Raw genomic sequence first — 12,899 nt, forward strand, 5'->3', positions numbered from 1 at the left:
AAAACTCAGAGATACAGGCAAAGGCAGATTCCTGACTCTGCAACATCATTAAGCATGTCTGAAGCCAGCTCTACCACTGGACTTCGTAGTTAAATGCCATAATGTACACCCCTATTGCTTAAGCGAAGTTAGGCTGCTATCACCTGCACTTCAAAGGCTGCTGACTAATGCAACTATACAATCATTCAGATTGAACCCCAATCTTAAGTCAGATTTTCCTAGATAGAGCCTTTCAATGTAAGTTTAACCCATGTTATGTTTCATCTCCAGATCCTTCTATAGTTTCTTAATGCTGGTGCTTAGTGGACACACTATTCATGGGCTTAGTGTGTGCTGCTTCGCCTTATCTTACCTGTAGCATCTTTCAGGAAGCAGAGCCATTAAAACCATTTTGTAAAATCCCTTAAAGCACCTAGCATGATGAAACTGTGACATACTGTCACAGGTAAACGCTCTCCATCTGCAATGATGTTAAAGTCATTCACTTAAAGTTGGATTAATAATGTTTCATTTCTGTGAACATAATAGTAGGACTTCATTTTTCAAAAGGAATAAAATGATTCCTTTTCCCTTGGTTTATTAGTGGCATCAGTTTTAATTAATTGATCTACTAAGTAGTTCAGAGAAGTGTAACAAAAAAATTTTTTAAACTTTCATTATAGAAAGATTAGATCCTCCCTGGTATGTGCTCTTTACAATGGGGTTCCAACAAGACAAAAATGAAAACACAAAAGCATATTCCTCTAGCTCTGCTTCTCACACACACTAAACTAAATGAACTGAATTTTTAAAATCCCGATCTTAAATTAGTGAGTGGCATTATTTTACCCATGATTAGAGGAAAGGGGAAAGAGCAAGTTTAAAAAAACTACCTTTATTTTTTATTTCTTTTTCAGTTACATACTTTTAAACAGGGATGTGTTTCATTATTCAGACATTCAGGCAATGTTGACTTCATTAGTGTTGACAGAAAAGAAGCATAAAAATGCAAAACATTGTTGGCTTAACCTGAACATACCTGCATTACCTATTATTGACCAGTTTGTGTTGCCAAAAGACTTATTCCTTGGCATTAAAATGGAGCACTTAAAAATATTGCTAAAAAGCAAATGTCTACACACTGGTCTTTGCAGCAAATAAGGGTATTTATACTTTTAAAATATTTTAAGTCCATAATTGGATTAATATACACACCTTCTTATGTATAAGGAGTTCAGATCATATAAACACTGTACAGTCCAAAAACCCTACTGAGAATAAAACTAAATAGGCTTATGATAAGAAATACAGATATTGCATGTATTTACAAATATCATAGACACACAAATTTGGTCAAATACTGTAAAGAAAGAAGTGGTTTCACATTATAATGGCCAAAACATCCATCTACCTTGCTCAAAGCAAACAAAAATAAAAACTCAGTATGTAACTCCTGTAGTTTAAGACATCATGACAGTATACAAATAGATAGAATGGAAACTGTTGACCAAATTATACAGCAAATGTTTTCTAGGCTGAGTGTAGGTCTTTAAAATCAAGAACTTAAAAAGATCATTCATAGGATTCAGAGCAACAATGATGAACAATGTCTTGATTTACAGTATTCATATGGGTGCCTAATTCATCAAAAACAATGCACTGCTTTTGGCTAATAAGAAAAATAAATTACAAAGCACAATTAAATCCCTGTAAATGCAATAATGAAGTCAAAAATGTAGATTTATTTACTTTAATTACACATTTTAAATGTTACCTTGAGACAATAAAAATAAATAAGCACGCCTGGAGGCAGGCACTTAAAGACAAAGAAGGGGCTGCACGGAAGGAGTAAGTAACCATTTTATAAATGAAAGTTGGATATGAGATTGGGCAACATAACTGTATTTCTAGCCAGTCTTTTTGTTTTAACTCTTCTTGAAAATTCTGGCTAGTAGGATGTGACAAAGTACACCTGTGTCTTTATGGTTTAAAACAAAGCATACTTGAAAAGTGGACTGGGTTTCCTTGTTTACAGAACCGTCGCTTTGTTCGTATGCAGGCACTTCAAAAGACTACGGAGGCAAAGCACCTGATCCCTCCTCTCCAAAATAGTTTTCAATCATCAAAATTCTGCTAAAAAGTAGGAAAATTCCCGAGAACCAGCAAAGTTGAATACAAGAGACTAATGTGCACAGAGGGCAATAGAGTGACCCAGTTTTTATTGCTGGGGGTCTTTCTTTTTTATCAAAGAGCAAATAATTGATAAACAGACACCATTACATGGCACATCGAAAGTTTTCTGCTTAAGGAGAACGTAATCATTCAGCAGTAGGTTTCAGTGGGATCTCCTTAGACTTCAACTTTACACATTGCAATGAGATTCACATTTATTTCTTCTCCTTAGTGTATTTTTTTTTTAAAACTCCAACATGTCTTATTTCTTGAAGTATTCATTTCTTGCTGTCTAACATACATTATTATCTGGAAGCAAAAAGTTACATTATACAAATATTTTGCATTTTTTAAAATAAGCGCTTTTGCCACTTCGGCAACACTGTACTTCACATAGTGGTGCAACAAAAGCAGAGCTCATATTTACCACACTACTCGCAATTCATTTTACTACTACCATCCGCCGAACCCATAGAGCTTTTTCCTCAGTACCTCTGGGCAGTGGCTGTACCATGATTTCAGAGAGAGAATGTTAAGATGCCTCATGAACAGCAGTACCATCAGTAAGACTGAAATCAATGCAGATGTCACACAAAAAACGAACTTCTCAAGGAATAACTTCTTTTAGATATGTGGGCAACTCTGTTTTCTCTGTTGCGTTATCCACTGGGGAGAAAATTCCTGTTTGATTATGCTCTTACAGAAGTTATAAAAAACCAGATTCGGTAGATAACTGGTTGACACTGAAGATACTGTACTGCTTTCTACAACAGGAGGAGAGCTTCTGAAAATGTTCTATAGAACTGTATTCACCAACACCACCTCATTGGTCCATTCCATTCACTGATGGGCAAAGCACTCATGTTTTGACAAAACTTTAAAGCTTCCATAAAAGTTAAATTAGAAAAAATATGAATGTAAGACAACCACAAAATGAAGTATGAAAGTATGACATTTTTGTTTCTAAGAGTGAGTCCTTGAAAATATATGTGGTCACTACAGAGATGATTTTATCACAAGACAGCAGATGAACACGTAAGTAACTCCCCATGATCTGTCTGTGTCCAGAGTCATTTGTGGCGCTGTATGGTTTTCCTTTTCCTTCGTTTGAAAAAACAGCAGCACCTGCAGATGGAGGGAAAAACTCCTTTTATTATAAAAGCACTAAAACGTAACAAAGGCTGAATCTATCATATTAATTTAAATGGTCATAAAAAGCAACAGGCTAGTGCAAGATAAACAGTGAACATGCCAATGAAGCATATATATTAGTGAAACTATGGCAGAGTTATTGCTATTGTCTCATCAACATGCCTTTTAGGAATAGCAAGACATTCTATGCACATGAAAAGGAGCAACTAAACTGAAAAGGCTTTACACCAAGTCTACTTGAGAAGCTATGGAGTTCTGAATCCTAACCAACCCACTACATTTTATTTTGGATACCTATTACTTTCTGGCAGTGACATGCTTTTATAAAGTTCACCTTATGCATTCGCTCCCTGTGCTCCTGATATTTATATATGATTGTTGAAGCCACTATGAGAAAAGCAATAATGATCCTAATATTGGGGATTTTATTTTCACTAAGAATTAGTCTAGATTCCAAAAATAAAAAGAGAAATCCCAAACACACCCTTCAACATGTTCTATCATATTCATGATGAAGAGAGAAAGAAGAAAGAGAGAAAATACACTAAATATAATAAGAATGTCAAGACTGGTACTTTTTAAATCTTTAAAGATTAAAGAAGGACAAGCTTATCACAAGTTATTTTAATTGAGATAAAAATTATGCTTAACATTTAAAATAGCATAATCAAGGTGACCCAGTTTTGTAACTGAAAACTGATTCAGTTTTGCAGTCTATGAAGGAAATATCCTACTTATTTTTATTCCTAGTGAAAAAAAATCTAGAGATGATCCCTGAGAGAACTAGTTCTTCTCAAAGTAAACTCTCCCAGTCATGAGAAGACGTAACACATGCAGAACAACGCTGACGCTGGTACGCACTGAAAGTTAATTAAGAATCTGTGATCAGCAGCTAATATATAACACACACATATATATATTCTAGAAACCTGGCTTTTTTACCCTTCCACACTTAAAAGGAAATCAATCTACCAGAACATTAGGATAACAGGCTCCACACATAGAGAGGCTCTTTTTTTCCCACAGTGAAGCCCAGCGTATGTATATTAATGTGTAAGTCATATTTTGTAATAAAAGCAAGGCATATTTATACACACAGTGATTCCATCAACAAAACGCTGCCAATTCAAAGCTTGTATATAATGTGACCTTATAAAGATGTTCCTGTAATTCCTACCAGCCCATCTATATAAAAGGATATTAACTCAACATTTTTTTTTTTTAGATTGGCACTTGAGCTACCATCTGTTGCCAATCTTTTTTTTTTCCCCTCTTCTTCTTCTCCCAGAAGCCCCCAGTCCATAGTTGTATATTCTAGTTGTGCTATGTGGGACACTGATTCAGCATGGTCTGATGAGCGGTGCCATGTCTATGCCAGGATCCAAACCAGCGAAACCCTGGGCTACCAGAGCAGAGTGCATGAACTTAACCACTTGGCCACGGGGCCGGCCCCTAACTCAACATTTTCAAGCTAAGCCTAATAGAGACAGTACAGCTTTAAGTGTCCTATTCAGTAAAAGATTATGAAAAATGAAATACTTGCTAGATATCTTTTATATCTTTCTGTGAAATAAAGGTAAACAGAAATCCACACTGTCCAGTTAAATTACACAATCTCTCCATCCACACTATCTTTAGTCCAAAATAATTCCAGACCATTTATTGTGCTTTATGCCATGATTATGGAATGACTACATGGCTTTCAAAACCAAATTACACAATTGCATTTTTAACTGCACTCAAACAGCACATAATGACTAGACCATGGAATGTGAATAATTCAAAATTATATATATCACCTGATAAAGATTCAACTAGAAACATGTGCAGTTATCAATCTTTATGAATTTTCCTTTGAGGTTACTACCAAAAAGAATGGAAATAAATTGCCCAATCAAAGGCCTTGAAAAGAGCTAACACTGTAAATGAAGACTATAGGTAAAATAGATTTTCCCTGGTTTTAGAAAAATAGTCAAACTTATTTCCTGTCAGCTACCTAATACTTTCTCAAATCTCTTATATGAATTCTCTAAAATACAAAAGCAAAACACTACTCTGTAAGAGATGAAAACCATTATTCCAAAAAGAAACTTTCAATTAAAGACTTAGGAAAGAGAAAACATCCATATTGCAAAAACCAAAACATTAAAAAATTAGTATTTAGAGGAAACAGACCAAATATTTAGACTATTAAATTTAAGAATATGATATTTTAATGGAAATTTATTAACCATTTAACGTAAAGTCCTATTAATAATGTTCGCTGTTCCTAAATACTGTTGTTTATCTTTTCAAATTCCAAAATACATTCTTCTAACAATTTTCTACTGAGAAAGTGTTGTAAGGTATAAAGCCTTTTGGAATGGGGAATTTAATGTAATACATGTTTCGATAAACAAGTTCAAGTCTCACATTTCCTACACTTGTATTAGCAATTCACCTTGCTTATTTTTCCAGTATCATTAATCTGCTTTCAGTTCTGAGAGTTTTCTTCCCATTTCTTAGGTAATCTTTCCTTCAACCGTGTAAAAATCATTGAACAGAGAAAACCACTCCAAGCATTTATTTGAGACTAAATAAGATGTTCAAATAAATTATAATTGTAAAGGCCTTTTAAATTCAAAAGCAATCTAAAAAAAAGATATCTATTTTTCACAAATAAATCCCACTAAATTAAGAGCACACCTTTGAAAGAGATTTGCAGAAGTAAAGCTGGCATGCTATTAAACAGACTACCACCAGAGGGCAGCCTTGCTTTATGCAATATGAATGCATCCAAATACAGAGAGACAACACAGATGCTCTCAAAATATGATATACTTACTTACAGAAGTTAAGAAGGAAATTGATATTTAACTTTGGGGCTGGTTTTTTAAAAGTCATTACCAAAACGACTGATTTATAGTCTTAGTGATCAAGAAGTTAGGTCTCGTCTCAATTGTCTCCTGTGCTGGAACACTCAATCTAAAATAGTTCTGCTGCCATATGGCCATTCTGTCACATAAATGTTTTATTTCCCTCTCAATACTTAAGTACTAATCTGAATTTATTTTATTTATTTGCTTATTATCTGCCTTCACATAGAACGTAAGCTTCATAAGATCCTGCTCACAGATACATCTTACAAATGGGCACAAGTTTCCTCACTTAATGAAAAAATGATTTGCCTCATAAATGCAACTCCTAGAGTAAGAACCTAGTCAAGATTCTAAAGTACATTCCAAAGCTAAAGTTCTTACCCATAAACCACAAACCCTAGTGAAACCTCAAAAAACGCCAATTTTAGGGGCTGTGGAAGCTTTTCTGGTGAAAAATGGCTTGCACTAGATTCTTAAGGGAGTCTCAATCCCCAGAAGCACTGCTTTCTAGATGCAGCCAGGTCGCCCCTCCCGCTTCTCTAATTCCAACGAGGCCTTGTCCCAGATGCTCTGAGCTGAGCACAGGAGATACTGAGTGGACATCATGCCAAGAATTTATATGAGTGCAGGCAAATGCATAAAAAGAGGCAATGTAATTTTAATACTTGGTACATATGAAAGGGGGAAAAAGTTATTGGTAATAATAACTACAAATAATAGCAAAGATTCCAGGAATCAGCAGATACAGAGGTTCTCAGAGATGATGTGAGCAAGCTATTTTTATCAATAAACTCAATTATCTGGTCTTAAAAAATTATTCAAACCTTTAAAATTTTTAAGTATATCTTAGCCCCTTGCTGCTCAGTGGCTACATTTTCTCATACATTAGTTCATAGCTCATTTGGGGTCTCTTCAGATCTGGACTGTTGACAATTACCTTGGGGAAACTGATTAAGCTTACCAAACATCTAAATCACATTCTTGTCAATGCCTCTCTTTTCCTTGGCTCTTTTTTGATTATTGCTTATGTGGTTCCACTGAGCCACTACGCTCCCACAGGTCAGGTTCATGCTTCTGACATGATCATTCCGCAGGTAGCCTAAAAGCTCTGAAGCCACATCTCTACTCTTAAATCCTTTGGGAGTAAACACTAAGTCCTGCTTCTGATGAACTTTAAGGTTGTTGCTTTAAATAGAGTTTAGGTAGAAAACAGGAAATTATAATAGATCAAAGCCCTAACTTGGTAGAAAACATACATAGTGAGAGTCAAGACTTTGCTACTGATATTGCACCATGTCCCTTTTACTCATTGTCCTCTTCTTCATGTAGAATTTGGCTTGTCTTCCTGGATTGTTGACATATACTTCCTTCTCACAGACCTACCCAGAAACTGAAGCATGCTTCTCTGTCTGGATCTGAGGTTCTTATCTGTCCTTCTACAAAGACTCACCGGCTCATCCTGTGCTTGAGAGACTGCTGGGACCTGCCAGGCGCTATCCACTTAAGACTCTAGAATCTATCCTCTCTTCACCTGGGGTGACGAATATATGGAAAATATCTTTTATGACATCTAATCTTTAATTCTCTGACAAGGGATTTTTTCCCCTTAAAATGTATACCTAAAATGTAATTTATATCTCTGGATCTCTTGATTTAAAATGAGGAACTCTTTAGTTAAGCAAGAAGAGTTTAGATCAGAGAGCAAGACCACCCATATAACCACTCTAACTAGGAACCTGCAGACTCAACCTCATCGTAAATTTCTTCCTCTTCATTCACATCCAATTAGTCCCTCCAGTCTGAAACGACTTTCAAAATTTTCCATCCTCTCATGCTGGCTTAGTTCGGAACTTCTCACTTCCACCATTGCTAAGAGCCTTTTAAGTGACTTCCCACTGTAAGTGTCTCCTTCTCTCCAATCCGCCATCCAAACTTCCCCCGTCATAAATATGGCTATGCCCTTATCCTCCTTAATCTCAGCAGTGGTTCTCCACTGTCTAAGGCATTAAGTTCCCACAGCTCCTAAAATTTGGTTCCAACCTATTTCCACTCTTCTCTCACCCTCCATTAGGATTCCTTTCCAGGCAGCCTATCCTAGGGGAGAAAGAAAGGAAGATTTTCTGAAATTTGATGAACTACAGGAAATGATGCAAGCCTCAAAACTGCTGCCAAATTAATTTTCCTATGGTTCAATCTGATTATATCTTTTACTGGCTTGATATCCACAGCTTGCTTTCTTGTGCTGTGAAAAGACGTCTGGTTTTTTTCACTTGGCTACTAAGGCCCTTTGAGATTGAACACTTATTGGATCTCAGTTCCCATCAATGTATTCACACATTCTCTCCCCACATGGCTTACTCCTCAGACCCACCCCATTCCTTCCTTGCTCCACATCATTGCTCTACCTCTTCTCTCTGACTCCCTCTATCCATCTCCTTTGCCAAATCATACTCATCTTGGAAAACTAGTGCAAATATGTCCTTACTCGTGAAGACTTCTCTGATCTTCCCAGCTAGAAGTGCATACTCCAGTCTCTAAACTCCAATAACAAACATTGTATTCTATAGTGCCAATCCTATAATGCCTTGTATTAGACCAATGATTCTCAATCCTGGTTGTTCCCTAGAATCAGTTTAAAAGCGTTTTAAAAATACTGGTAATCAGACCCCAGCACAGATCAATTAAATCAGAAACTCTGATAGTGCAGCCTAAGCACTGGCATATTTTTAAAACTCCCTGGATGAGTGTGATAGGAAGCCAGGGTTGAAACCACTATGTAAAAGTCATTGGTGTACTTACTATCTTCTCTAATGGGACACAAGGGCCTTGACTTATCTGCATAATCATCATATATGAACACACAATAACTATCCAGTAAATGTTGGAAAGGGGAAAGAAAGAGAAACAAAGAAAAAAAAATGATAATTTCATACTACTTAAAAACTCAACAACTACACTAAAGCAAGATGTGTTATCCTAAATTCCTGGAACGAATGATCCATTTGTATTATCTGTCTTGAAAAAAATTCTCCGCTACAGAAAAAGAGGAAAGCAAAATCTCATTACTAATGAAAGAGCCACTTCATACTTGGGGGAATAGAATACTTTCTAGCACTTGGAAATCATATATTTACCTTCTGAGGTACTATTCTAGGAAACTAGAGACTCTAAAATGTCCACTGTAGAATAAAAAGCAGAAAAATAAATCCTGTTCACATTTCTTAATCACAGACCACGAGGATATGAGGAATGCAATAATAAACTTGTAAGATTGTTCGACTAACCCTGATCAAAGGAAAGACAACCTGTTATGTGTCTAAAGAAAGTTTTTAAGTAATGAAGAATTAGGGAAGTTCTGAGGATTTCTGTAACCCATCTGGAGTAAACCTTTACTGAAATCATGGATTGCCATCCATTTTTTTTAAAATAACTGCTTTACTAAGATATAACTCACGTATCATGAAATTCACCCTTTTAAAAAGTGTACAATTCAGTGGTTTTTAATATATTCAAAGAGTTTTGCAGCCATTACCACTATCTAACTTCAAACCATTTTCATCACCCCATAAAGAAACACCTTACTATTAGCAGTCATTCCCATCCTCCTCTTCCCTGCCCTAGGCAATCACTGTCTACTTTCTGTCTCTATATATTTGCCTATTCTGGACATTTCATAGAAACAGAATCACATGATATATATGGCCTTTTGTATCAGGTTTCTCTCACTTGGCATAATGTTTTCAATTTCATTTTTTTATATTGTCAACTAATAGTCCAATGTATGGATACACTACATTATTTAGTTAATTATTTAGTAATAATTTATTGAGGCATACTATTTCAGGCCTTGGGGATCTGAAGATGAAAAAGGCCTTATTTTCAAGAAATTCAAGAAGTTTCAAAAAGTGGAACATAGATAAAGAGAATAAAATATCAATGGCAGACTTAAGGAACCAATGAAAAAAGGGTTCAGAATGGAAAATGGGAAAGACAGGCAGAGCCGCACTATGAAAGGGAGGAGGGGCGCTGGTGCCATGCCAAGCAATCTGGACTTGATGCTCCAAGCAATGGAGAAGCTTTCCTTCAGGAATAGCCTTCCTATCACTTCCTTTTTTCTCATCTTCCAGCACGTACAGATAGAAACCCAAACCCATAAACATACACCCCTACACCCACCTCAACTAAATTACTATGCCATTCTTCAAAAACACCTCCATAAAGCATGCTCTCATCATCTTGTCAGTAAGTAGTCTTTTTCTTTACAAGCTCTAACATCCTCTTTCATACTCTTCTATCTTTAAAAAGCCTTTATATATTTTTTCATAGTATTTATCATATAGTGACATATACTAATACAATTGCAATCTTCCCTGCTGATGTGTAATCTACTCAAGGGCAAGGACAGTATTAGATATTTCTGAAATCCAAGCAGTGTAACTGTTGAATGAATAAATGGAAAAACGTAATAGATCCAGTTGAAGGCAGGTCTCTAGGAGGATGTAAACACAGAACAGCCAGTTTCAGTGAAGAATGTGGGTATAGAAGTAAAAATTGGGGACAGTGATGGAAGAAGTACAAGCCTGGGCCAACGAACATGAGAAGGGTCACTGGCAGCTGGAAGTGGAGAAAAATAGGGGTAATAACAGCTATTGAGTACCTGCCATGTGCCAGACAAAATACCAGTGCTTTATCACTTTTAATTTTCTCAAGAATCTATGAGGTAGGTATTATTAGCCTCATTTTACAGAAAAAGCAACAAGCCTGAAGAAGGTAACAAGTAAGGGGCAGAAGTAGGATTGTATAACCTATGTTTAACTGCAAAAGACACGTGCATTCTAATCAGCCACACTGCCACCTTACTTTTATAACTGCACACAAATAAGCATTAACTGCTGTTTTTATTTTTGATGTAAAAATGCACAAGTATGTAGATGACTAATTATATCCTGAAATCCACTAAACTAAGTCATACTGTCAATAAATTCCATAGACAAGACTGACTAAAATTGATACTTGATCATTACTCTTTAAAAGGAAATATCCACAAAAGTTTCCTCATCTTGCAGCCAGCAAATAAGCCTTATTTTGGAAGTTAGGTTCCTTTGGGATATGAGTAGGATGTTCCAAAATTTACTAATCTAAGCAACTTTCTTTATTCACTCCAAGGCGGACTAAGAATTTGTTCTGACACTGAGAGAAGCATTTTAAACACAGCATTACATCTAAAGGCAAATGTCAGAAAATAGTTTAAATTCAACATTATTTCAACTAATAGGAATATTATTTTTCATAATATCTGCAATTAGCAGGAACTATGTAGATGATTTTTCGTAACACTCTCTCACCATAGTTTATCATGAAATTTATCGATTGTGTACCATGTGTATTCAATGGCAATAAAATTAGTAAATGAAATACTGTTTTAGTGATACTATCGGGGCGGGCATGGGGGTTTGCTATGTGTATTTAACAATTACAAACAGGAAAAAAGGAAGCTTAACTCAAAAACCTGTCTTACTATTTAAAATAAAATAGCAAACAAAGCCTCTGTGTTACAGAACAAATGCACAAGCACAAGCAGGGTTGGTGTATCAACATCCACTCAATAAAAAAGTGCCCCCAATTCTACATCACTTGAAGCAAAAAAGTTGTAGCAGGCAAAAGAGCTCCTCACACAATTATTTCTTGCTTTTCAGAGGTAACATAAATGACATCAAATACTTTTGAACAACTTTTACCAATTACGATTTCTATGTTGAAAGGTTTTTTTAAAAAAACACAAAATGGTGCTAAATCTTTGAAATTACAGTCAGCGGAGCTATTTCTGCCTGCCTACACTTGAGAACTCACCACATGTTCAACACTTTCTGGCAGCTATACACAAAAAAAATACAAGGAAAAAGAGAGAGAGAGAGAGATCATCAGAAACAGCCCATATTGAAATTATCACATTGGTTTTCATGCTTAATTCTTTCCAAGCAGATTATACTTTACATTCACAAAAAGATTTAAAACTAATATTAATGCATGCAGGATACTATAAAATTAATACTTATGCTTACAGAAATAAAAGAGCATCTATAGTACAGCAATAACTTTCATACATCAACATTCCTAAAAATAAAAAGCTAAAAATATGCTGTTTATTCTAAATATGAGTTTGAGCACAGTTCTTAAATAACTATTTTTGTATTATTAAAATATTTACTGGAATAGCACTATTTTAAACTGAGTGATCAAAACAATTAAAGATACCACTTTTTTTACATGCACTTATTCCTTGAAAAAAATTTCCTGAAATAATTGTACATGACTATAAATCTCAAACATGCAGTTTAAGAACAAAATATTACTAAAAGAAGCAGAACAAACACATACTTGGTTTCATCCATCACTTCTACTTCTGTAGGGGCTGTGATGGGTGCATTTGAACGTCCTGCAGTAGGATCATCTGTGTTTAACTCTCCATTTGTAGAACTTACAACCTGCAAAAAAAAAAAATTATATATACACAAAATAATTGGTTACACAGTGTTAAACATAATTAAGGTTAAAGCATTTAAATGAGAAAGTTAATATGAGGAACATAAAACAATTAGTATGTAGTTGTACATAACTGAATATACAAACAGATCTAGCTTTTTATTAAAGATCAAGGCTATCCAATATTTGCTTTTCAACTTATTTCCTTTTCATCTTGAAATCTCTGTCTCCTGTCTCCTTCCTTCTGGTTTTATA

General features: G+C 35.3%; 1 protein-coding gene across 9 annotated transcripts in view; it reads right to left on the reverse strand.

The window, feature by feature from the left end:
• Positions 1-855: 855 nt before the first annotated feature.
• CSNK1G3 (casein kinase 1 gamma 3) overlaps positions 856-12,899 on the reverse strand; it is a 107,106-nt gene continuing 95,062 nt past the window's right edge. For 5 of the 9 annotated variants that reach the window (XM_046666699.1, XM_046666700.1, XM_046666701.1 and 2 more), the window contains 3 exons: positions 12,540-12,646; positions 12,012-12,035; positions 856-3,276 (listed from right to left, as the gene is read on the reverse strand). In XM_046666699.1, the coding sequence (XP_046522655.1) occupies positions 3,222-3,276; positions 12,012-12,035; positions 12,540-12,646 (186 nt within the window). In that variant the 3' untranslated portion in view covers positions 856-3,221. The remainder of the gene's footprint in view (positions 3,277-12,011; positions 12,036-12,539; positions 12,647-12,899) is intronic. The other 4 variants (XM_046666702.1, XM_046666703.1, XM_046666706.1 and 1 more) reach the window with 1 other exon arrangement.

Source organism: Equus quagga, chromosome 7 (assembly GCF_021613505.1).
Source record: "Equus quagga isolate Etosha38 chromosome 7, UCLA_HA_Equagga_1.0, whole genome shotgun sequence".
Lineage (NCBI taxonomy): Eukaryota > Metazoa > Chordata > Mammalia > Perissodactyla > Equidae > Equus > Equus quagga.